Below are 26,567 nucleotides of genomic sequence, written 5' to 3' on the forward strand. Positions count from 1 at the left end.
TTTCCCCCCAGGGAAACTCTCTAAGCAGCATGTCCCAGAGGTGTTTGGGGGAAAGGTTCAGTAAAATTGCACTTTTGGTCAATTTGTGGGACACCTGAGGGCTTTTATGGGTCTGGGAGGTCCAAGGGCCACAGAGGAACCCCCTGGGCTGCATGTGTCTCATAAATCACATAGTTCCCCCTCCTTTGCTAGACACAGAAGCTCATCTGTTTCTACTTGAGTCATTGCTCTGGACTTGCTCTGGTGTTTGGAAAGAGGCGAAGGCAGAGTACTGATCCATCCAGAGGCAGAAAAGCAGAACAAACTCTTTTGCTCTTTTAAAAAATCTGTCATAGGCAGTGGGGCAGCAGAAGCAGGCTTAGCTGGGAAAGAGGTAAGCTCAAAACGACAGCCAGCATCACCTGTGGACTGCTCCTTTGGGCTAGGAGTAGACAGATTGCAGTATCTGTGCAAGTTTCATATTGCATTTTAATTTGTAAGTGTGTTATTTCCTGTTTCTACATTGATCTGCTGCTTAAAAAAATACTACATGGAATTAGACATCAAGATTCCCTTTGAAGCAAATTTATTTCTATTAAACATGACATATAACATAAAATCTGTAAAATTTAATAGAATGATTTTATATATGGTTTCTTGTGCAAGGATTTTGTATGCTGAATCCTGGAAAACCACCACTAGCCCATCAATTGAAGATTGGTTGATTAAACTTTTTGAAGCAAGAAATATGGATATACTATCTGCCTCACTAAGAGGGAAATCCAAAGACCAGTTAGAAGGGGAATGGAAATGTCTTAAAATATTTGAAGAAAAGATAAAATAGTTATATTAATCACTAAATGATTTTTGATTGATAATGGAAAATTTAAATGTCAACATGGGAAATTTCAAATTAAAAACAAATATCAGGAGTAAACAATAAATTACAAGATGTGGGAATACCCAATTGTAAAGGAAGTATAAATAGAAAGACAACGATATTGATTATCTTATGTAAATAGATATATGTGATATTTGTACAGGCTGTAATGTATGTTTTGAAATGTTTGTTTTGTGTTTTCTTATCTGCTTTCTGTGTGTAAGATGATATTCTAAATAAAATTAAAAAAATATTACATGGAAATGTTGTATACATTTTGTATACATTTTGCCCCAAATATGCATCTTAGGAGTTTTATCACATGGTGGGGGGGGGGGGGATGGGACTTTAAACAGTGATTAACCTGAGAAAATTGTGCAATTGACATTAAAATGTGATTAAAATGAGATTAATTTAAGACCCATTATCCTGTGAATAACCAGGGAATAACCAGGCAATAAACAGCAAAAAGTCATTCATGGGAAAATCCTGTGAATGATTTGTTGCTGTTTCTTGCCTGGTTATTCGCAGGTTAATGGCGTTTTAAACATGTTTCACCTCGACATTATGTGAAAACCATTAGCGTAATTGTGCGATAACAGGTTATTCATGGGATAAAATAATTTTGAACACGATGTTGTGTGAAAACCATTAGTGTAATTGTGCAATAATAATGGGTTAATCACCATTTATATTTCCAATTGTCCCCTGTGTGATAAACTCCTATGATCTATTTATGGTCAACTCTGAATTTGTCTATGACTTTAGAGCTTTTTGTTGAATTGAAATGATGAACTTCTTGCTTCTGAACTGCACATTTGTGTATGTGAGAGAGGGTAAAGTCCCTGCCTTGGACTTATGCAAACTATTATTATATAGAATCAACATTAGAGAAATACCTTTATTACTAATTACTAATATGGATTTTGGAACTTTCTTTATGGCCCAGACAGCTATCCTTACTCTTTAATTATTCAAGACTCATAAGAAGATCTTTTGTGGTCCACTTGTTGGGAGAATTACATCTATCATAGCTGTCTCTGAATATCTCAAAGTATTTGTTCAATTAATTAGAGGTTTTTAAAATCAGCTAACTGGTTTTACTTTTAAGCAGCAAAGAAGACAAGCAGTGCATAATAAAATAAAGGGAAATGAGGAGAGAATTATTTAGATTTGTATCCAGATCTGCTTTTGGTTGCATTTGGAGCTCCATCTTGGTTTTTTTTTTGTTGTTGTTGTTCATTTGTTTTAGGTAGATACTTCTAAAGCATTTGCTGAACAAACTCCACCTCAGGTACAGTTTCGAAATGTAAGGCAAAGTACAAGTCCAACAAGAAATTCTCACAAATTTCAATTGAAACGAGGTAAATATGTTGCTGTTATATATAACTTTCTGTGTGTATATGTGTGTGTGTGTGTCTGTGTATGGGAGCCAGTGTGATGTAGTGATTTCAGTATTGGTCTATGGCTCTGGAGACCAGGGTTCAAATCTCCACTTGACCATGGGAACCCACTTGGGTAACATTAGGCAAGTCTCTGCCTGAGATAATGGCAAGAGCAAACCTCCTCTGAATAAATCTTCAGGTATCTGCCTACAATCTCAGAAGCACCATGAACTGGGAGCTTGGGAAAGTGCCCAGCCAAATCACACTTGGCTAGTAGCCCTTGTGTGATCCCAAGTGAGCCTCCGTAGTTGGCTTGATGCTTCCCCGCCACTCAGCACTTTCATTACTTGCAACCGGATGTTAATCGTTACCAGAAGGGAAGGTCTTACTTATGGTACAAAACTGTTCACTTACATGTTTTTTTTCATATTTCAATAAATCCTACAAGTATCCTATGATCAATTCATGGATATTATAGTAACATAAAATAGAATTATAATTTTTTATCTTCTATAAAATTAATTTGCAAAAGAAAATGAATATTTGTACTTAGCATCATTCAAACTAAAGGTTATTGAATGTGCAAAGGAATCCAATAATTGTGCAGTTATGAGAGAATTTGGCATCAATGAAAAACATACCCTTTATAGCCTTTGTTACATGCCCTTAAGTTTTACCCTTGACTTATCCACGGATCATAGTAACGTCTTTAATTTTGAGCCAAAAACCTGCCCTTGATTTGTCCACAAGATTGACACGGCAAAACTGAAATAGCTGCAGCAACTGGGCACTGGAACTTACTTGAAGTATATTAGAAGGCTCTTTGTTTGTTGGAAATTAAATGAACTTTTGAGATAAGAGATTATCAGGGAAATAAATGTGCAGTTGTGACATAATCATGGAACACAGCCAGATGTATTATCCTAACAAGATCTTTCTTTTTCTTATTTAATAATTTTTATTGAACTAAAGTTTATACAATAAATTTGATACAATACATAATTCTGTATATATATATTCTACATTCTATTACAATTTATCTGAATATCTTTTATATCCCACCTCAGTGCTCCCCTTCCCTGGAGCCATTTTCACCCTTTTACTCCATCCAAAATCTCCGTTCCTCTCGTGGAGGTAATCTTCCTTCTTTTTTTCTCAATATTTTCTCAATGAATTCTTTCCAAATTCCATCAAAGTCACTTCTTTTCCATAATCCCTTTTTTACTTTCAATCTGCATGTCAATTTATGATTAATCACTAATTTTTCATACCTCTTTATACCACTCCTCCAATTCTACAGTTATTTTTGTTTTCCAACATCTTACTATAATTAATCTCACTGCTGTAATCAAATTGTTATTAAAACTTTCCCCTCTTTTTTCCATTTCTCTGAGTTATATAATGATAACAATACAGTACTATATTTCTTAGATTGTACGCCTTGGGCAGGTTTACTCTTACCTATTTTATTGTTGTATGTACAGCACTGTGCAAATCTACAGCACTATATAAATAAAGCATAATAATAATAATAATAATAATAATAATAATAATAATAATTGGACTTCTATCTATTTTTATATTCATAATGCTTTCTATTTCTGTTACCACTTTTCCTCAAAATTTTTGTACATATTCACATTACCACCACATATGCATATTTGATCCTACTTCTTGAAACTTCTCCAACAGTTTTTTGAATTATTCTTATCAATATTGTGTAATCTCACTGGTGTCAAATACCATTTCCATATCAATTTATAATAATTTCCTTTGATCTGTACCGATAAATTCTTCAAATGTCTTTGTTCTCAAATTCTATCCCTTTCCTTATCACATATTTTATATCTTAGTTCTTCTTCCCATATTCCTCTCAAAATATACTCCTTCTCATTTTCCTCCATTTCTCTTCCTTTCTGATTTAATTGTTCAAACTGTGTATACTTTTTTTCTTTCTACACTCCCTTTTCTTCTTCTAAGGGAGGAATTTTATTATTTTATTAGCTATGTTTATCAGCATGTTTAGAGGGAAAGTCAAGTAGCTCTTTGATATTTAAGGAAAGGGGGATCAGGGTGTTGGGGGATACAAATTGGGCCTTGGGTCTCATGTGACTCATGGGTAAAATGCTGCATTACAGCTCTTTTCTCCACCATGACTATTTTCCTTGCAGCAAGGAGTTAATGCATCTATTGTATACAGCATTTCACTTGAATTAGCAAATAGCAACCCTCTCCTTGTTGATCACATGCTGGAGTGCCCCATTCTCACCTCAGCAGAAGAGATGGCAAAGGCTAGACTCCACATATATAGACACACGGATGGCTGAGTCTGTCCAGATTCAGCCCCATCCAGATGTCTTCACATCCAACACACCTGGGTTCACTCCTTCAGAGTTAACAGCATTTTATGTTAAACTGGATAAATGTCTTAAAGACATGGATTTGCTGCATGTCCTGTGAGGACTCATTGCTCTGGATTTGGGGTGAGTACAGGGTTTTTGGCCAGTATGGACATGCCTGAAGTCTACTGTTGAAATTCCAGCTCCCTTGAAATGTTTGTCAGCTCTGGATATAAAAGCCTAAATCCAGTTGCTCCCAACTATAATGGAATTTAGGTCAATATAGTCTAAAACACTGACCTAGAAGGAATGTGCATACCCACACATAATAAACCATCTTGTGAACTTTTCTCAGTTGTCTTTCCATATATGAGAAACACACACACGTCCACACTCTCACTCACTGTAGGCTTATTTTGATAATTTAGAATGGATATCTTTTTGTTTCTTGCAGCATTATCGTTTGATAGCTGGAAAGCAACGTGTCCAGCAGCCAAGGTAAAGTCAGAAATGGAATCTATAATCATAGCTCATAAGTTGACTGATGCAACATATATGCTTTTAATGAAATGCAGATAGGTTTTTAGCGGCTTACTTTCCAAGTAAAAGTATAATTAATGATTACTGTATTTTCTGGCGTATAACCCATAAAAATCTTCTTCAAAGTTGGGGGTCGTCTTATATGCTGGGAAGGAGCGCTGCGGCCGGCGCGAGGGCCGCTGGCCTTCCCTTCCTTCCAGGCCTTCACGGAGGTCAGGAAGGAGCACTGTGGCCAGTGCAAGCGAACGCCAGCCTGCTCCCTCCTTGGATTTGGAGGAGGGGTCTTATACAGCGAATATATCTCAAAGTCTAAATTTTAATAAGAAATGTTGGAGGTCGTCTTATACACCGGAAAATACGGTAAACTATTTTGCAAATAAACCATATTATAAAAAAGGGAAATATAAATTAATATCAGTTAATTACACTTATTAATTAATATTTTTCTTATCATTAAATCATATTATTGTTTCAAAAATTACTTTCCTAAAAATTACTTTCTTGGCTTCACTGCCATTTGCTAGTGCCAAGGTTCTAATCTGCCGGTTGTCTCCACAGACTGTTTTTTTCTTATGGTAGAGTTTAAGATTATGAAATGACCAGCACCAAAGGAAAAAAATGAGATGATAATAGATACCATGTATATAACTTTTTAAAAAGCATCCAAAAGTCCCACAATAGACTTTTCAAAAACCACGCGTTCTCAAGATGAATCTCTTTGAGTTCTGCTGCTTGTAATTAGTTCCACATCTACTTGTTCCATTGCAGGGGAAGGGGTGTTTATAGCAATTTAGCAGATCTGTACTAGGGCTCTTTGAAAGTTTTTTTCCCTTCTAAACCGGGATGTAGTTTGTTGAGATGGTCCTATAGTATGAAGAGCTGATTTTACCCTCTTAATTATTTTTTTCCCTACAGCTTGCATCTTGAGTTGCAGTGTTTAACTTTACAGCAGCCTTTCTCAAATAGTGGGGCAGGCCCCCCAGGGGGGGCGCGAGGCTCCGTAAAGGGGGGCTCTGTTATGCAGAGGTGTACTTATAACAATTTTATAAACAAATGATACTATTTACAGTCGTGCGGGGGGCGCAAAATGTTTTCTTCTTCCTAGGGGGGGGCATGACAGAAAATAATTGAGAAGCACTGCTTTACAGTGACAGAGCTATGTCACTGACATGATACACAACCATGTTAGAAATCTGCAACAATATGCAATAGAACACAGTGCAGGCTGTCCTGCTGTATATCAGAAACCCCCACTTTTCTGGCTCAATGCTATGGAATTCTTTGTTACAGATTTCTCCTTGTTATTGTTGGTATCCCCTTTTGTACAATATGGAAGTATGAAAAGGACAGTTATCTGTGTTTTTTTTATTATATATGACATTTCAGAGCACAATATCTGCTGATAATGGTGCTCTTTGAATCCATGGTATTTATCCTTTGAAGTGCTCCAATATTTCTTTTTCTGTCTGTGATTTGTAAACAACCATATAATACTAATAGAGCCTAAAGAGTTGATTTGAGTTGTTTTCCTTCGACTCTGTTCCCTTCTCAGCCAAAGTAGATAAAGTGGTTGTTATCCTAAACAGGTGTCTATGGTCAGTGACAAATTTGGGTAGTGGGGAACAAACTGAAGCTGAGAGATTCACAAAAGATGTTAAGATGGTAGGTCCAACAGAGTTGATAGCTGGGAATGCTCTTGTTCTAGATTGAAGAGTGTACCCCTAAAGGATCAGTGCACACTTTAAAGCAAGAGTGAGCAGTCTCGGGACTTCCAGGATCTGCACATGCTTTCTTCTAAACCCAGGTGGGGGCCTTCATGTGCCCTTACAACCCCGCCCCAAATTTTTGCTTAATTTTGTTTTGGATTAAACAGAGCCTATGCCCTTTGGAGTCTGGAGGTGGGGCTGCTTTTGGATCCCTGAAACAGGTTGCTGGAGGGAGTTGGGTTAATGTAAGAGCACAAGATGCTTTCTAAACCTGGGGGATGTTGGGAGGGGATGCTGAAGATCAATAGAGTGCACTTTGTCCACTCTCATGTAGGAGTACCCCTGTTCAAAACATCACTCTTTCCAATCCACCCTAGCAATAGTGGCCAAGATACTTTTCGCTGATATAGGTTGGTTTACTTGCTATGATCACTGCTAGAAAATCTGTTTACTTTGAATGGGCTATGATAATTTACTGGCTGAGTTGCATTTGAAGACGATTTGGAAGCTTCCATTTGTTGAAGCTGCGGACACCACTTGCTAGTGGGAGAAAGGTAAAACGCCTGTGCTGACAGATCTTCAGTGCTCTCAATTTCTTTTCTGAGCCTTTTCTAAGATACTGCATTTACTTTCAAAGCCACTTTGGCTCAGTTTCTGTTAAAGCCCTATTTTTGGTGAGCTGTCCTCCCACCCCAGTACTATAAGGTTGAATGTCAATGGTGAGAGTAAGGGATAGAAGGATAGAACATCCATATATATAAAGGTGTCGACCTGGAAGAAATGATATATTTGCTTGTTTTTGAGAATGTGTAATATATATTTCATTTGCAGAAATAATTTCTCTCATCACTTTTTTTCATGTACAAATGCCCCCTGAGTCCAGTGAGCCCCTTCAAGAGTAATACAGACATCATCTTGGCTTTAACCTTTGTTTCCTCTTCCAATTTCCTTGCTCTAACTACTGGAAAATTGTTCCTTTCTTCACAGGTTATCAGAGAGCCAGATGAGCAATATAGTTCAGATCGTGCTTCATCGTCATCTCCTGAAACAAAAGAACCTATCAGTCCCCCACGGAACACTCCTGCTATTCCCCATAGCTCTTCATTTGACTCTTCAATGCATTACCAGTCACGAAATCCTCGTGGGAGAAGGGCACAACACAGGTTACCATTCCTAGGTCGGAATTTTCTTAGGGACATACGCATGCGTAAGTGTCCCTTACACGTGCGGATGTCCTTTCATGGACGCTGCAGGGGTTGCTATTCCTTTCTTTCCTCCGCAGCACCCAAAGCCTCCCTGCACCGCCCCAATTTACTGTGAAGCCATTAAAGCCACACAGCCAATCCAGTCTTCATGGTAAGAAGGCAGGATAAGAGAAATATCTAAGTACATCTTCATAAACAGATGTGTAATGATGAGATCCATGAGGTCCTCCAAGGGTCCCAGTCCTGATGTCATCATTGTGCACCTGGCTCTCTGGAAGTTGTCATATTCTTTTCCAATACTGCCTGCTTGTTGGACTTCAAGGACTTTTCAATAAATTGTATTTGTGTATGTGCCTTCAAGTTACCTGTCACCTTATGGAGACCTCATGCACTTGATAGGCTTTTCTTAGAAAAGGAATGCTCAAAGGTAGCTTTGCCAGTTCCTTCCTCTGAATATAGCTGACAGCACCTAGTATTCATTAGGGGAAGAGTGTATGGCTCAGCATAGTGTAGGTCTGCATGTGGCTATTTACACTGCTGTGCGGATTTGAATTGAGATCCATAATAATCACATGGCAGGCCTAGCTTCAGCAGTGAGAATATCAGGAGCTCCTGCTGCCATCCTCAGTAGCTGCTAATCAATATTATTAGCTGTTGTTTCTCTTCCTTCTTGTCTCATTAGGATTAGCAGCAAGCCCTTTGGGGAAACGGGAAGAAGGATGTGGGGGGAGAGATAGAAGAGCAAGGATGTTAATCTTTGCTTACACAAAGAAGTAAATTTTTTATCTCTTGTACATTATGACACACAATAACATTACTCCTAAAAATAAAACTATAGACAGTGTTATTAGCTGTAACATATTATTTCCAAGTCCTGGTTCAGGCAGTTTCTGACTCCCACAGTACCATGTTGTAGGATCAAATGTGTGAAAGACCATTACCTTACAGTAGGTGTGGGTAACCTGTGCTCCTTTAAATGTTGGGCTCCAACATTTTCCAGCATGGCCAATGGTCACCAGTTTGCTTACCTTTACCTTATTTTCAAATCAGACTATTTGTACATCTAGCATAGTGGTTGGCAATGGTTCTCCAGTATGTCACTTGCCAAGGATTGAAATTGGGACCTTCTTCTTATACAGTGTTTTGGAGGGGTTTTTTGGCAGTGTGTTATAGGCCTTTTCCTTTCTGCATTGATTTTGACCAACACTGGAATCAGAATTGCTGACTGCAAGAATCTTGCGTTGACTTGATCAATTGATATCTCATGTAGAACAATCTATCAACTACTTGAATATGTTTATAATGGACATAGCTTAAATGGTTACACATTCAGACCAGAATAAATCCTACTTTCATTGGATGTTGCTTCTAAGTAGGTTATTAATAGTTGCTGTCTTACAAGATTTAATATATTTGTTGTTGTTAGTTGCATTGCAGTTAGCTTCAACAGAGGCTTTCAAGAACCCCATTCATTAACAGCCATGCTCAGGTCTTGCAAACTCAGGGCTGTGGCTTCCTTGATTGAATCACTCTAACTATAATGTGGTCGTCCCCTGCCTTCAACTTTACCAACATTATTGTGTTTTCTAATGAGTCATGCTATTTGATATTATGACCAACATAAGAATAGTCCCAGTTTGATCATTTTGGCTTCTAGGGAAAGTTCAGGATTGATTTGCTCTCTGATCCTTTTAATTGTCTTTTCGATAGTGTGTGATAATCTGTGGAACTCTCTTCCAACACCACATTTCAAATGAGTTGATTCTCTTCCTGACAGCTTTCTTTACTATCCAGTTTTCACAACTGTACACAGAAATAGGAAATACTATAGCATAGATGATCCTGACTGTTTTTAGTATACTGTATAAAGGTGGTTTCTTAAATATATGCTTTTAATTACACTGCTTGTTTTACATGATGCAGAGAAAAAAAGTATGAGTATAAAGTGACTTGAATACACTGATATTTTTCAGGATATACTGCAGCCCCAATTCCAGCTGGGAGGAAATTAATGAGAGAGTGAGGAATCTCCTAACCTCAGATGAGGCCCAGCAGAGACTTTCCATGGTGAGTATGATGTACTTAACAGGATCAACCCAAGCTATTTTGCAATCCTAGTTGGACACAGTATTTCCTGCTCAGGCCAAAGTGCAGAGCTCCCAAAGCCAATCTACAGATGATCCCTCTCCCTTGAATCTTATTAAATAATCAACAATTTTCTGGATGTTTGTGGCAGGCAAAGGTAGCTGCCTGAGCTAATGACCTTGCTTGCCTAATGGTAGGGCTGGTTGTGCAAGTTGGTCAGTTTGTAATGATGGGAGTTGTTCAAGTAACTGGCCATCATATACCTATTTTACGCCTGCAGATATTGTAACAGAATTTTCAGTGTTCCCCACCTTTAAAATGTAAATTGAAGGCTTAGAATATACTTATGAAGCCAAGGCAAGGCTCTCAGGGCCAAACTAGATGAGGTGCAAGAGATGTGTGAGTAGCCTCCATAAGCGTTTGTATGTAGGAAAGAATACAAGACTCCTGAAACTTTTTCCCTGCAGTTTTGATGAGACAAATGGTCTTCTAAGGAGAAGATTTCATTTGTAAGGCCTTCTTGTGACAACTGCATTTTAGCTGAAATGATTATGACAGTGATGGTGGTGGTGGTGATAGTGTTATTGTTGATGTTGTGGGATGGCTCTGCAACCTCATCTACTTTGTCTCCAACTGAGATGATAAAATGTGTCTGGGCTGTATCACTTCTGGGGTACATAGTTGAATGCAATGCTGTAAAAGCATTCTTCCACACAAAAAGCCAAATATCAAGAATAATGGTTCCATCCTAGCTTTCTTCCTGACACAGAGACTTCTGTATAGATGAATTTGTTTTATTCCATTTTCTTAGTATGGGGAAGAGAATTAAACCTAATATGACCATGGCCTATTTGTACACCACATTTTCCACAATATTGTCCTTACAGGAAAGAAGTTTATGTTCTCTCTCTCTCACACACACACATGCAAGCATGCACACACACACTTTAGTATCTATAATTACAATCATAGTACATAGTGTTATGCTTGTATTTATGGAACAGAAAGGAATTTAAATCCTGGCATATTGAGGCAAGGTTTTCCAAAGCCATTGGGATCAGAGGAAAAGGTGGGGAAAGTGTAATTGTGTGGTACATTTTTTTTAAAATGCAGCTGACAAATGGATGTGTCAGGCGTGGCACTGCTCAAGATGAAATACAAGGAACAGGAGTTTAATTGGATTATTTCCCCAAATTCAAAGCTGTCATGTGGCATTGCTGAATATAAAAATGCAAGGAAATACAAGGAACAGAAGTTTAATTGAGTCATTTGCCCAAGTTCAAAGATGTGGGGCAAGGTTTTTTTGTTCCATAGTTACTGCATTTACAAACAACACACATTGTTTGTCTTCAGTTAATTTTTTTTTTGTTAAAATGCCCACAGACTTAGCCATATAAACAAGAGATTCCCAGACTTTGGTTCTCCAGGTCTTTTGGACTTCAACTCTGAGAACCTGCTTGGCCAACAGTCAGGAATTCTGGGGTTCGAAATCCAAAGTATCTGTAGGACCAAAGTCTGATATAAAATAATAGAAAATTCACTTCTCTAAGTACGTTTTTTGTTATTGTTGTGTGCCTTCAGGTTGTTTCCGAGCTTAAGGTGACTCTAAGGCAAACCTGTCATGGGGGTTTTCTGGCAAGTTTCTTCAGAGGGAGTTTGCCATTACCATTCTCTGAGGCTGAGATAATGTGAATTGCCCAAGGTCATCCAGTGGTATTTTATGCTGGAGCACGGAATCAAACACTCATCTCCACAATCATAGCCCAACACTCAAACCACTACACCTATATGTAGCCCAAAAGGCATGAACTAGGTACGAGAGAGAGGTATAAACAGGCTTAGGAAATGTGAAGTCAAAGGCTTTCATGGCTGGAATCCATAGTTTTTGTGGGTTTTTCAGGCTATGAGGCTGTGTTCTAGAAGAGTTTATTCCTGACTAGCAGCTGTGGCTGGCATCTTCAGAGAATGCTGGCATGGAAGAGAGTTGAGTATAAATGTTGTTGGTTAAGAGGAAGTGATTTGCATGTTAATCTGTGTATTGTTCTGTTGTTGAATGGCAAGGCTTCAGGGTGTCTATTTAATTAATGATCCATTGTCTGCTGGGAAGACTCTGATCCTGGGTGGTTTCTCATTTGCATGGGCTGGGTCTTGATTTTGGTGGTTTTCAGGACTGGTAGCCAAACTTTGTTTACTTTAAGGTTTTCTTCTTTCCTGTTGAAGTTGTCCAGGTGTTTGTGGATTTCAGTGGCTTTCCTGTGCATTCTGACCTGATAGTTATTGGCATGGTCCAGAATGTCAGTGTTTTCAAATCGTATTTTATACCCAGGGTGGTTTATAATGTGTTCTGCTACTGCTGATTTTTTCTGGCTTACTCAGTCTGCAGTGTCTCTTGTGATTCGTAATACATGTTTGGATGCTGCGTTTGGTGGTTCCTATGTAGATTTGTCCACAGCTACACAATATGCAATAAACTCCTGCAGCCATGAGAGGGTCTCTCCTGTCCTTCGCTGAGCACAGCATTTACTGGATTTTCTTGGTTGGTTTGTAGATTGTGTACAGGTTGTGTTTCCTCACCAGTTTCCCTATTCTGCCTCTCACTCCTTTGATGTATGGTAAAAAATGCCATCCCTTTGGGTAGTTGTTTGCTTCACTCTTATGGCTTTTTCTGGGTCTGGCAGTCCTTCTGATGTCTGAGCTGGAGTAACCATTAGCATGTAGAGCCCAGTCTTCAATTCATCTAGCATCTGGGTGCCTTTGGTAGCATTTATATAACCTAACCAAGTGTTCATGGGGCAGGTTTTGACCATTACTCCCTCTTGTCAGAGAGAGAGAGAGAGAGAGAGAGAGAGAGAGAGGGAGGATACAAATACCATATGAAAAATTACACAATTGGTCCTTTCTAGTTCCTGAATGTCAAGTTCAGTATTTATCCTTTAACTCTCTGTAGAATCCTTTGCTGTTCATAAATTCTGTAGGCTTTTTGTCTGTCTCTATAATCTCAGTGTTATGCTTTGTTTAAACCAGAAACTGGTTTCACTCACTCATCTGAAAGCCCTGTGATACAGTCACAGATCCATATGAGTTAACCCACACTGACATTACTTGCTGTTGTCTCTCGAAAATGATGCATTCTTCGAAAGGACCTTTATTAGAAGGGTAGTTTGACCAAAAAATCTATGGAGGGCAGTGCATACATCACTCATCCCTGAATGTGTATTAATGAGCTGCTTTAATTCTCCTAGAATGGCTGATATATTTGTTTTTAGGCAAGACCATTTAGCAGTGCTGACAACGATGAACAACCTAAGTTAACAGGGCAAGTATTTTGCAGGGAGCCACTGATCTGGAAATTGAAGAAGTCCTTGAAAGAAGGTCCATCTCTCTGAGGAGTTCTCCCCAGTATGACTCAATGGAAAATATATACGACTCATAGCTGTCACTGGCAAGGTATAGTCCTTTCTTTTTTTTATTTATTGGAATGGTATATTTCAGAAGGTCAAAAAAAAAAAAAAAAAAAAGAAGAAGAAGAAGGAAGAGGAGGAGGAGGAGGAAGAGGGCTGTAAACAACCTAGGCCATATGTGTAATATAAATTCTTACAGCTATATGCTAGACAGCCATATTTTGGGAATGTATGTCTATCATTTGATTACAAATTTTCTTTTCACACTTTATGTTTACATTTTCTGAAAATACCCAGTCATTTCTATCTTGAAAAGTGACAGTATGGGATTGTTATTTATCTTTGCTTCTCTCCAATAGTGTAGCACTGCTGTTATAACAAAGTGTCTTCCCTCAGTTATGAATTCTTCCTGGTCAGTGTACAATTCAAATGTCAACTGAAGATCATTGAGGTTATTTGGAGATATTTCCTTCTCTGGTTTCAGATGGGACTTCAGATCCTGAAAATCAGGAAAACTGTTATTGCTTTGTAAACTATTTTGGGGATCTTTCCATGACCATAAATGTTGGTCTAAATAAAGGATAGGTTGTGATAGAAAATAAAATGGGTGGCCTGGGATATACCATAGTCCTTTGTAATAGGCACCAGTTCTCTGGCTGATATTCAGGGTTCTTCTGCAGATAATGATTCTCTGAGAGCCAGTATAGTGTAGTAGTTTGACCATTAGACAATGGTGTGTTACAGACCGCCCAGAAGGGGCAGTCTGCTGCCGCCTTCATTTGCAGTGCGGAGGAGCCCCAGCGTCCAAACCGCGAGGCTCCTCCGTGCTGCAAATAAGAAGCGCCAAAATGGTGCTTCTCTTTGCGGTGCGGATATGACGCCGTGAGGCACCATGGGATGTGCGGACACAGCATGTCCGCTACGTAAAGATGGCGGCCCCCATGTGGAATGGGAGCCGCCATTTTGTATGGACTCGGTCAGTATTAGGGTTAGGGGCCTAGTATGGGCCCAGTCCGTACTATAGGCCCGTCTGTAATGGGTCTATGACTCTGGAGACCAGGGTTCGAATCCCCACTCAGCCATGGAAACCCACTTGGTTACCTTTGGCAACTCACACTTGCTCAACTTCAGAGGGAAAAAAAGGCAAATCTTGCCAAGAAAACCCCATGATAGGGTCACCTTAGGGTCACTATAAGTAGGAAACCACTTGAAGGCACAGAACAAGAAGAGTAGGAAGCAGAATTCCTGATCCAGAAGAAGGAGGTTTAATCCTTCAGCAGGAGAACAGATGCTTTAGCCCCCCCCCCCCCCACAGTTTCATTTTTTTCTTCTGGAATCCAAACAGGAATAAACCTACAATATAGACATTCTGTGGCATTGATATCTGGGCAGTTGAAAACAGTATCTCCAGATTTGAGCCACTTGTCATTCACAGTTTTGTTTTGTTTTATTCAAAAAACAAAAACCCAAAACAAAACCCAGAAACTCAGAAAACCTAGTGCTTGTTGCAACTGTGATTTTTGTCTCAGTCAATAAAATATGCCCAGTGCCATTTTTTATGAACAGTGATGCTGTGAATCAGAAGTTATGTATTCTATTGTCAAGATGCTGAGCTGATTTTGGGTAGGGGAACATTAAAAATGCTCGTTAGAGTTGAGAAATATCTCACAACTCAATCAATGCAAATTTTGGTAATCATAGTATATAAAGGTTTGATAAAATGTTGAAACATCATTTACAGACTTCTTTAGAAAAGAATTATGCAGAACAGTAACAGTTACAAAACAGAACAATTGACTAACTTTATTTTAACCTGTTTTCCAGTATATTTTACTGTTGTATTTTAACACGTACACTTATTATTGTTTACTTTAGATTGTACAGCTCAGGCAGGTCTTTATTTTTAACTTAACTGACTATGTACAGTGTTGTGTAAATTTATGGCACTTTATAAATACACAGTAGTAGTAGTAGTAGTAGTAGTAGTAGTAATAGAGCAAAGCAAAAAAATAATAATCAATAGATTTGTTCAAGGACAGTATATCTGTACAATATTTTATTTTTATTTCCTTTGTTAATAGATAACACTTTCCTTTTGCAGAGAGAATGCAGTAGCCTTGGGATATACTTGAAGACCCCTTGCTGACAAAATCATCATTCTAGAGGAGACCGATGGATGGCTCCTTTTCTGTATGACATTATGTCTAAATTGTTTTGAAAACAAGTCACTATATTGTATGATTAAAGTGTTGATTTATACATTTTCAAAGATGTGCAAACTTATCAGTTCAAGCTGAAGCCATAACTATTTTGATGGTGCAGCCCATCCTTGGGTTTTACCTGTGAAAAGCATTTTCTGTGAAAAAAATGGGAGTGGGCGTAATCTTACAAGTAACAATAGTGCTGAGTTTTGGGAATTTGCTCCATTTCAGTGTTTTTGAAGTAAAGGATGTAACCTTGTAATCCAGGAGTGCTATTTTTAATTTAAGAAAGATGGAAGTAAATAGATTTTAGTCAAGTGCTGAGAAAATTCATAGCAAGCTGCAAAGACCACCCTGCTCTTGAATATCTTTGAATTTGATGGATCAGTCCTAAACTGGAGAGGCTGGCTTAGAGATAATAGGTTATTATGGATCGTCTGTATTCTTATAGATTTCTACAAGAAAAGTAGCTCCTTATTGTTTATGGCCATCACTCCTTTGCTGCTGTTACTCTAAAACAGTAGGGGGTCCTTGGAAACATATTCAGGACTGGGCAGCAAAATACATCAGAATCAAAAATCTACAAAATTTGATGAAGAATTTTCTTCTGATGAAGAAGCCAGTGAATCTCTGGAAGCTTGCATGATGTATTTTGTGCATTTCAGCTGGCCCAATAAAAGTATCACTGCTTTTATTGGGCCAGCTGAAATGCACAAAATACATCATGCAAGCTTCCAGAGATTCACTGGCTTCTTCATCAGGCAAAGATGTTAAAAAATCATGCAAGAGGAGAAAAATGATGTTAGAGTTACAGGCTGAGATTATGTCATTGATAGTTGAGATGGTCTGCAGGGATATCAGTGTAGGCAGAAGCCATTCCCTTTCTTGGCCATGTGGAACTGGGCAGAAAGGGCAATAAAACACAGGCAGTAAAATTTCAGATCCATGAGCAGTGGCAAAGTCCTTGGATCCATGGCATCCAAAGCACTCCTATTCCCTAGAATATTCCTGACAAGAGAGAAATATCAGCCCTGGATCTGACATAAGGCTCATCTACATAGGCCAAGTAAAATGTCCTTCCCCATCTTCTTGGGGAGGAGTCTGGACAACGTAGACCCAATCTCTGGGTCTGCTACAAACTGTCTTGATGACGTCTGGCCAGCTCAGCACTGAAACCACTGTATACCCCCTTAAACCATTTTTTTTAAAGTTACATTTTGCCCCACTTATTCTAGAGCCTTCTGTTGCAATGCCAGGCAGCTGTTTACAATGCGTCCCACTGAACTATCCATTGCCTCTGGTATGAGTTTCCACAATGAAGTCACAACGAGGTTCCCAGCCATACAATTGATGCTGTGCCCCTTGTTACTTCAGAGTGAGTGGCTTGCAGCAGTGGTGGCAGCAGGTGGCACAGGGATGCACATGCATGGATACTTGGTGTTGCAACAGAGTACCAAGGTGATGGTGGGACATTGGGGCAGCTTTGGGGCCAGAATACTCCAGCTGCTCCCTGAGTATTCTGGCCTGTGCAAACCTAGTCGTGGTTACTTTGCCACTCAATGAGAGGAAAAATGTTCAAAAGGATGACAGATGTATAAAAAAATGGGGAAAGCCTCTCCCAATATGCCTACCCTGACTGGCACAAGCTCAGCAACATTTTCGAAGTGGCAGTTTTTCTGGCATGGTGTCTCTTCCCCACACCTCCTCCCCCCACTTTTTAGGATTGCTTTGCTTAATTGCAATCCTATACGTATTGAAAGTAAGGCCCACTTAACTTAGTGGATCTTAATTCAGAGGTGACATATATAAAGAAGTGCTTACAGAACCCTACAAAAAGAGTATGACATCTAGATAGCTCTTTACCTCCCTCCCTTCTTAGCATTGTATTAAGAGGCAGGCTCTGTATGAAGCTAGAAGCCTCCTTCTGATGTCATGTTCTAATAGTTGTAAATATATTTGTCCTCTGAGAATTTGTCTAATGCCCATTTAAAGATGCCCTAATATTAGCCATGATGACATCTTGTTGCAGCAAATCCCAAAAGCTAGTAACACATTGTGCATAGCTTTCTTTCTTTCTTTCTGGCCCTTAGTCTACTGCTAACAAATTGTTAGGTATAACTTTAACATCTACTGTAATGACAGAGACAGGAAGAGAGAAGAAAGATTTTAATTACTTTCTTTCTCCAGGCCATACATAATTCTGTACACTTCTTCCTTCCCCACATCTCTCTCCTGGAGCTGTACTGTGGTGGAAGGGAGCTGTAATCCCTTGACTATTTTCATTGTCCTTTTCTACAGCTTCTCCAGTCCTGCAGTGTCCATTTTGAAGTGGGCACCAAAGCCATTGCAGTGAAAAGGGCCAGACTGACTTTGTCCTCAAAGGGGCCTAAAACTTCAGAATGATGACGGATCTTCTTTCTTAAGGGTGCTCATATGGAGATGAACTTAAATCTCCAAAGCAAATGAAAATGAAATCCCCTCAAATATTGGTTTCTTTCCTCCCTTTATTGCCAAGGGCTGTTTCCTCTTGCTTCTCAAAAAAAGAACTGCAGAGATAATTAATTGCCACTTCTTCTTATGTTCGTGCATGTAAGAGATGATTTAGGTGTTGTCATCTTGGCATTGTTGATTAAATCTGGGGAGACTATACATGTCTTGCATGACAACCTAAGTTTTCTCTTATTCCCTGTCCTGCATTTATTTTCTTCTGTAGTGTGGATAGCAAGAGACAAGTGAGAGATCAGTGCTGTATCTGTCCTAGAGTTGTCTACAGCAAGTTTTAAAACCAGAATCAAATGTCCATCCCAGTCATCAGGGCTTGAACCATAGAATATCAAAATGCTAATGAAAATGAAGGATGGGATAGATACATGGAAAGGGGCTTTGTGAGTTGGAAGCTTTAGTGTCCAGGCTGCCTTAAGGTTTAGCACATTTTGATGGAAAGCAAGCACTGATTCTGCCTGAATCGAAAAAGTGATTAATAGGAGGGTGAAATTAACCTTGCCTTTTCACCTTTTTGATGCTTCTGCTAGGAAAAATATAAGATGACCTTGGACTACACTAATGTATTCCTCACAGCAAATTGCTAAATCAAAGTTACATTTCAACAGTTGGAAGAGGATCAAAGTAATTTTCTCTTAAAATTGCTGCTTTAATGATTGTCCACCCTTAGCACCTTGTAGGAAATGATTTATAGAAATGGAAGCCTTAATGCAATGGCAGCCTATTTTATTTCCGCTCTGATACTCCACACTGCACAGACATTGGGCTGTAGTCTCAATTCATTTCAATCAGGTGAGTTACTTAACCTTGGAAGGAGTAAAATTCCACATAGCAAAATGTTGCTCCCAGATTTCTAGAATATGCTTAAGGAAGAATTAGAAACATTTTCTTCCTTTGTATCTGTTGTGTAAGTTTTTTATTCTGAAAATGCATAAACGATATTCAGATACTCAGAGCAGAAAACCAATGAGAACATAAAGACCATTGGCAGTTCATAATTTTTAGGACATTAATACTGTTGTAAAGAATTGTCTTTTTATATAAAAAATCAATTACTTACTTTTGTGTGTGTGTTAGAGAGAGAGAGAGAAAAAAATGAGTCAATTTCAGTAAAGAAGCAAGTCTTGTTTATTTTGCTGTGTCATTATCTGTTAATAAATAATACAAATGACCATATTAAATATGTCTTTCCCTTCTTTCTGAATGCATTTATTGTAGATTATTTTTTGTACATTACCTCTTATATATAAGAAAAAAAACTTGTGTTGATTTGTGTGTGTATATATGTGTGTGTGTTTGGGAGTAGGTTTTGGAAGTTATGGGAAGGCATAAGTGTGCTTGCTGCAAATGCTAAAGAAAATGTGCATTTTCTGGGATTTCTTCTCTCTCAATGAGATTTCCTCAGCATTATGTGTATCAGCAATCAGACTTGCTAATTAAAATATTTTAATAACCAGTCACAAAATAAAACATTTTGACAGTTCAGGACAATCATGCTATTGTAAATAGGTGTATTTCCTACTTGTGGGAGCAACTCTTCCAAATATGGGCTAAACATATAATCTAAAGCACTTCTTGATTTACCAGGAGGTGAATTTGCTGGCCAGGGGTTGAAAGGAGCAAAGTGTCTCTTTCCCAGAAGCCCATGCATCCACTCAGGCTCTATAAAAGTGACAGGAACCAATCAGATTCAAGCACTGGCTGGTGAGCAGAATTGGAGTGAGAATCCTGGTTAGCTTTCTCTCCAGTCAGGTATTGGAGGACATAAGCAGCCCCCTTAGTATTTGGAGCTGTCTATTCCTGCGCATTGGCCCACCCACCCTTCTGTTGTCAGTGTGTTGGTTGGCTTGTTACTTGTTGAACTGTCACAACTCTGTGAACTGTGCGCATGGGATTTGGGTCCAGGATTATGGAGTGATGGCTGTCCAACTAAGTGGCAAGGGGTCCCGTTTGGAGAATTTGGGTGTGTGTGTGTAATGGGATCATACCGAGGTCTAGGTGATGCTGGGGGGGGGGGGGTCACTCAACTGACATGGGATCCACATAGTGGCTTTTGCCCATGTAGTATCCCAGGTCACCTGGCAAGCAGGCTGGTCTTTGTCTTATCAACCAACAGGCAGTGTCTGGGAAAGATGCCAACGGACAGCTGATAAGAGTGTGCCAGGCAAAGGTAAACAAAAGCAAGGCTGTATAGCAGCAAAGAAACAGTTCCGAAATGAAAATACCAATCCAGTGTTCGATGGAGCAAAACCAAAAGCCAGTCCAGGGTCCAGGGTTCCAGAGGGCAGTTCCACAAGTCCAGTCCAGGGTCAAGAGTGCCAGAGAATAGGTCAATGAGTCCAGTCCAGGGTCAAGAGATCTAGTTCTATCCGAGGTTTAGGAAGCAAGGAGTCCAGCAACAAAGTCTGAGCAAGTCGGAGAGAGCAGCTTTCACCAAAGGAATGCAGATAGACTCTGACAAAGAGGCTCGGCGTCTGCCAGGTGCTTATATCAGGCCAGCTCCTTATCGCAGCTGCTGGGTGATCAATGAGTGTTTCTCAGCTAACCTTCAGGAATGCCGAATGCATGCCCTTTCAGTCCTTTCGCTGAAGGTAGGTACCTCAGTGTCTTGCTCCTCTATGTCTCCCAGGCCTGGAACCTCTGCTAGGGAAAGACTGGGCTGCTGAGCAACAGGGTCCACTGGAGATAATACAACAGGGGTAGGGCCTGGCTGAGCCAACTCCAGGAGCTGGGAGAGCAGAGCTGGGACCTGGCTCAGCCTCAGGTTCCCCCTGAACCTGGGGGGCCAAGTCTTCCTCGTCGTCCTCCGAATCTTCCTCGTGACTGGCCATGACAAGCAGGTTGGTTAATGCCTGGATCTGGACCCATGTTAGCACCAACCTCTTATAGCTGTAACCAATAAAGGTGTCCTTATTTCATCAAAGTATGGGCCTAAACAGACAGCACGAAAGAGGTGGCATCATGCTGCCCCTTTCTCTGCCAGATCAGGGCTGTAGCAACTGCAACACCAGCCCTGATCTAGGATTTTTCTAGCCTCAAAAGAAGCAGCAAAATGCTGTTCCTTTTGGAGCTGAAAAAAGGGCTCCTTTGCTTCTGCCGTGGCACTTTCTGATGCTCCTTTTGGTGTGCATCATGTGGGGGTGGAGTTGGGACGTACGTCATGCAGCCACCAAGCCCCCATACCACCCTGATGCTGGCTCTTTTGGCCAGTCTGTTTAGCCCCTATGTATCTTGGTATGTCGATGGAGTAACTGGTCCCTTGGATCAGCAAAGCACAAAGTATTTTGCCTTTCTAGCTCAATTACAAAGAGTATAACGTAGAGAGAGCTAGGCAAGCTTAACTCTCACCAATGTCAGTGCAACCTAAATTAGGTATATACCTAATTGGGAATAAGCTCTATTTTAATACTATTCTTCCGAGTAAACACACAGAGCATTGGGCTCCATGAGCCTAATACAGAGTATGTTTAGAAGGAAAGTCCAAGCAACTGTGCATAGAATCACACAGTTAAGTGCATACTAGTATTTTTTTTGCAACTAAAACTTTAAATGTGCTAAAATCAGACCTCTTTTTCTGTAGTGATGGCTAGTATTCTGTTGGACATCAACAACACTTAGACCCCATTCCCACTGGGCTATAAAGTGAATCAAGAATCGGATTATAGGGACATAGTTCCCATCTAAACTCGCGTTCAATCCTTGTTTAAGGAAAATCGTTCCCATTTTAATTTGCGTTCGATCCTACTTTGATCGATTTCTCCAGCAAAAACCCGAATCAGTGGTGGATAACCTGGGTTATCCTGACTGCACTTTTCCAGTGTTTTGTGTGTGTGTGTGTGTGTGTGGTTGCCATATCGGATCCGGGGCAAACTAATGGGAACGACGGGTGTCCGAATCAGTATTTTAGGAGGGGAGGAGCAATGTTCAAGGGGATGTCCCAGGGGTCAACAAGCAGCAGCTTACCTTTCTCTCTCAATTATGTTACATGTTTGCACCATTTGGTCTTGATGGTCATGAATAGGAAAAGCGTTGCACCATGAAAACATCACATTTCAAAGAGAATTGCTGTTAAGTGTCCAATTTCTGTCTGTAAGAATAAATTTGAAATAATTCCATTGAGCCCTTAATTCTTTGAATATAATTAAATTAGTCTAATTTTTAGAAGTGTACTACAGGCTCTTCTTAAGCAGGGCTCTATTAAAATAATGCAGGTTTATTTTCTTTTTAAAACCTATCTGTAATACTGTAACTGAATGAACCCGCTTCCCTCTGTCCTTGTGTCTCCCTGTCTTCATGACTCTGGGCCAAAGCTGCATTCAACTAGGGACTGTCTTCATATGGGAATGGTAGTTCCTCAGTAAATCTGGGCTACCCCTCCCTTAAACTGATTTTAAAAACTTACCATTTGCTCTGGATCTTCCCAGAATATTAGGCATTTGATACTTCTGCCTTGAATTAGGGAATGTCATTAGTGTTCCAACATGAAATTTCAATCCAGGTAGATGCCTACATATATACACAATACAATTGGCTGTATGTCTGTTTAGAAATACATCTTACTGCATTAAATGAGTTTTGTTTATATATTACACTCATTTACACATTTATATACAGGATTTCAAACAGAGTGGCATAAAACCTGGGGTTTCCCTTTTGTAATAGAACAAGTAGCCTTTTGACATTGCCATATTCAGTTTGACTTACTTCTGAATAGACGTATAGGGTGTTGGAAAATTATCTTTACAATTTCAATTGTATACAGTTAAAACTTTAAAAATAATTCTGGCTATCCTGTATATAGGATTGTAACTATATCATAAGACATATATAGTCTTAGCTATAGGTTCCTTTATCTGTGGGAAAGCGCCAAGATAATAGCAAAACAATGAATCTTTTGCAGAAAAGGATTTTGTTCTCCTGCCCCACACACTTAGGGGAATTTTAAAATCCTGCTGAAAGATGGAGGTGTCAAAGAATTCTCGCTTTAAGTGCTATTGTCTGTGAACACATCCTTCTCTCTTTATGGAGAGAAGCTTATTTGTAATTAGGCTACTGCTGTCGCTCCTCAATTTATCTCTGAATATTGTGAGATGTGACAGTATAGTTTCATGATTTATTGATTGCAAACAGTAATGCCAAGGAATAAATAGAAGCTATCAATCATACATCCACTTTTATTATTGAGGCTGGCTTGGAACAGTGTTTCCTGTTAGTACTTTCTGTTACATATGAACCACCCACTTCTCCTGAAAAGATGCCTACATTATTTATTTAGGCTTTGTTTAGTACAATGGAAGGCAATTCCTTCCAGCAGTTCATCTAGATTAGAACCATTAGTAAACTCACAAAGAAATCCTAGAGTTTGGGATCACCCAATGAAATTATTAACTGATTCAGAATGGATAAAAGGGAGTACAGTGCGCCCGCGTGATGTGCAAGGGATGGTGCTTCCCATTCAAATGAATGGGATGCGCGCCCATGGCACGTGCACGTGCCCCATTCAAATGAATGGGGCTCAAGCATAGGCAGAATTTGCCTTATGTGGGGGCGTCTGAAACGGATCCCCCGCGTAAGGCGAGTTTCCACTGTAAAAGCAAGGTTGAAAAACACTGGATTAGATGAATATTGATCGGATCCAGCATTGGATTAAGGAAGTCTTCTTTAAGCAGACTTTGAATAATCAGGGGAAACAAATTTTAGAGCAGAGTTGGTCAGATATTTCAGTGAAGATGATTACCAAATGCAGGAAGCAGTCTTCACCTTCACTAGAAATAGCCTCCCCTATCACAATTCCGTGCCCGTGTAGCCAAAACATCTCAGAAGGTGAGAGACAGAAGCAGGATGATGGAGACCCAAGCTGTGTCTTTAGAGCTACATGACTGATTCCAGGCCCTCCCCTCTTAGGCAGTGGTTCTGGGTCACTGAAACAGAGGCAGCAATCATGGACCTCAGAGAGCACAGATGTGGCCTTGGATGGTTCTGTGGCAGAAGGATTCCTGCTCCTGCTAGGAGGAGGAAGAGATATATGGTGTTAGGTGATTCCCAAGAGTGGGGGAAAGGGGAGGCAAAGATAGCAGCATGCAGATTTGAAAGGATATCTTGAGGGGTGTCCTGTCTTCTTGGTACAGGTATTCAAGATGTGATGAGGAAGGCTCCAAGACTTGTCAAGCTCACTGACCACAACCCCTTCTTGAGCCTTAATATAATACAAAGTTCCACAGTTCCTTTGAATCAGACGTGGGCAGTTGTGAAGGGGATGAACATTTTTCATTCGAGCAACACCCCTGAGGGCTGCACAAATGGTTCTGAGTGGAAGAGGAGAGAATGCGCACATATATGGATGCCCAAGGCATATTTACACAAATTGGGTAAAAGAGGGATGTCCAGCCACAATCATAGCCTTGCATCCTTTCAGTGAAACATGCCAGAGTAATGGTCTTTTTCTAGTTGTTGTAAAAGGAAGAATTCATGATCTCTTTCACACAATGAACCCAACCCCTCAAAACCCACTAGTCTCTTGTAGTCCCCCTTGACCTGGCCATTTAGTGGCTGATGGAGAGTGGAGTAGCAGACAAGAGCATGATGTAGTCATCCATTGGGACCTCCCAGGAGTCACTGTGCTTTTGACTATAGGGACATAACCAGATACTTCTTGGCTGCCCCTCATCCTCCACCAGCCACTCCATGGCTATATTGAAAGACAAGGCAGCAAGAGACAGGTGGGTTTTAAGAGAGGAGAGGAGGGAGACATGATGTAGCTCCACGCTGCTAGAATATTCCACATCTCCTGATATGGAGATGGCCATAGCTTAATGCTATGTAAACAAGACTCAGGTTCATACCCTGTCTTTCCCTCCTTCCTTTCCGCCACGGTTAGAAAGTATCTTTGCTTTTTATTTAAAGCTTTATCTGTAGCTTCTCTGAACAAGCAAACTTCAAATTTTAGCTTGTTTGGAGCTGGAAACCAGTGCTATTATCTGAATTGTTGGATGTATTGTGTTGTTATTTGCCTTCATGTTAACTCCAACTTACAGCAACCAATCACAGGGTTTCCTTGACAAGATTTATTCAGAGGAGGTTTGCCACTGCATTCTTTTTCGAATGAAAAAGTGTGATTTGTCAAAGATCATTCAGTGGGGTTTCATGGCAGAATAGGCATTGGAACCCTATTCTCCTGGAGTCTTAGGCCACTACTCAAACCACTGGCTCACATTGTTAGACTATAGTTACCATCATCTCTGACCACAGACCCTGCTAAGTGGGGTTGATGGGCACTGGAGTCCAATAGTAGCTTGAGCACCAAACCACCCAAGATATAGATGTTTATTAAAACTAACTATAAATTCAAGTTTAGCTAAACTGACAAACTATAGCTAGTTGAAAATGTTGAAAATTTCCTTGCAGCATGCCAAAGGAGAAGGAAAATACATATCCCAAACAGGTCGCAATAAACTGTGAAGCTCATGGGCACACATTATGGTCACTGAACACTATTTATAATGTTACAGCTATGTAAACTTAATAAAACTGCAACTGATCAAACATGTCAATTTTTTAAAACAAATGATCAGCATAGTACTAAATTAAATGCTTGGTCAGCTCTGGCCAAAGACTTATGTTTCAGCTGACTCTGGAATGTGTCCCAGTGAAAGATGGCAAGGACTGTGTAACTGAAATACCCTTGTATTAATAATCAAGCAGACTATATGTACACAAAGGGAATAGGCTCTTTAATACTTTGAATAGATATTAAAACATTTTAATTATTGAGGGGATAACTAAATGCCAAACTATAGTTACACTGATATTTTCCTGGATCCACTCACTGTGCTTTTGTTCATAACCTATGAATATAATATTGCTATTTTGATATAAAGAACTTGAAATATTCATATATAAATTTATATCCAATGGAGATTAATGATAATTGCACTCTTAGTTTTGCGTCCGTTCCTCTGAAGACTCAGGATTAGATCTCATGTATTTGATTCCTGGCCAAGGACCTGGCATTAATCAATGATCTGAAAATGTTTTTCTAGTTACTTATGGAAATGAATATTTTTGCTTTAGCAAACCCCTTCCTGCACCTGCATGTGCTTATCCTCAAGCAACAGAACTTTCTGCTCTCTCAGTGGTAGCCATTCTGCTCCACAAAGGGAGCCATTTCCAGTACACTCCAGGGGAGCCGCTGTTGGGGGAAATAATATAAACAGCTCTATCAGGTACAAGGGTTTGTTGCATGCTTCTTTAGAACAGAGCCAGTGGAGATGAGTGACCCATTACATGTACTTTTGTAGTACCTGTTAGTAGGAAGAATGAAAATAAACGTTGATCACAGTTCATG

General features: G+C 39.7%; 1 protein-coding gene across 2 annotated transcripts in view; it reads left to right on the top strand.

Annotated features, from left to right (window-relative positions):
- SPATA6L (spermatogenesis associated 6 like) overlaps nucleotides 1-16,357 on the top strand; it is a 33,580-nt gene extending 17,223 nt beyond the window's left edge. For both annotated transcript variants that reach the window (XM_089511784.1, XM_089511774.1), the window contains exons 8-13: nucleotides 2,112-2,223; nucleotides 5,038-5,081; nucleotides 7,817-7,992; nucleotides 10,008-10,101; nucleotides 13,451-13,566; nucleotides 15,622-16,357. In XM_089511784.1, coding sequence (XP_089367910.1) covers nucleotides 2,112-2,223; nucleotides 5,038-5,081; nucleotides 7,817-7,992; nucleotides 10,008-10,101; nucleotides 13,451-13,552 — 528 coding nt within the window. In that variant the 3' untranslated portion in view covers nucleotides 13,553-13,566; nucleotides 15,622-16,357. The remainder of the gene's footprint in view (nucleotides 1-2,111; nucleotides 2,224-5,037; nucleotides 5,082-7,816; nucleotides 7,993-10,007; nucleotides 10,102-13,450; nucleotides 13,567-15,621) is intronic.
- Nucleotides 16,358-26,567: the final 10,210 nt, after the last annotated feature.

This window comes from Sceloporus occidentalis, unplaced genomic scaffold (assembly GCF_023333645.1).
Source record: "Sceloporus occidentalis isolate IW3139 unplaced genomic scaffold, rSceOcc1.0.p SCAF_1, whole genome shotgun sequence".
NCBI lineage: Eukaryota > Metazoa > Chordata > Lepidosauria > Squamata > Phrynosomatidae > Sceloporus > Sceloporus occidentalis.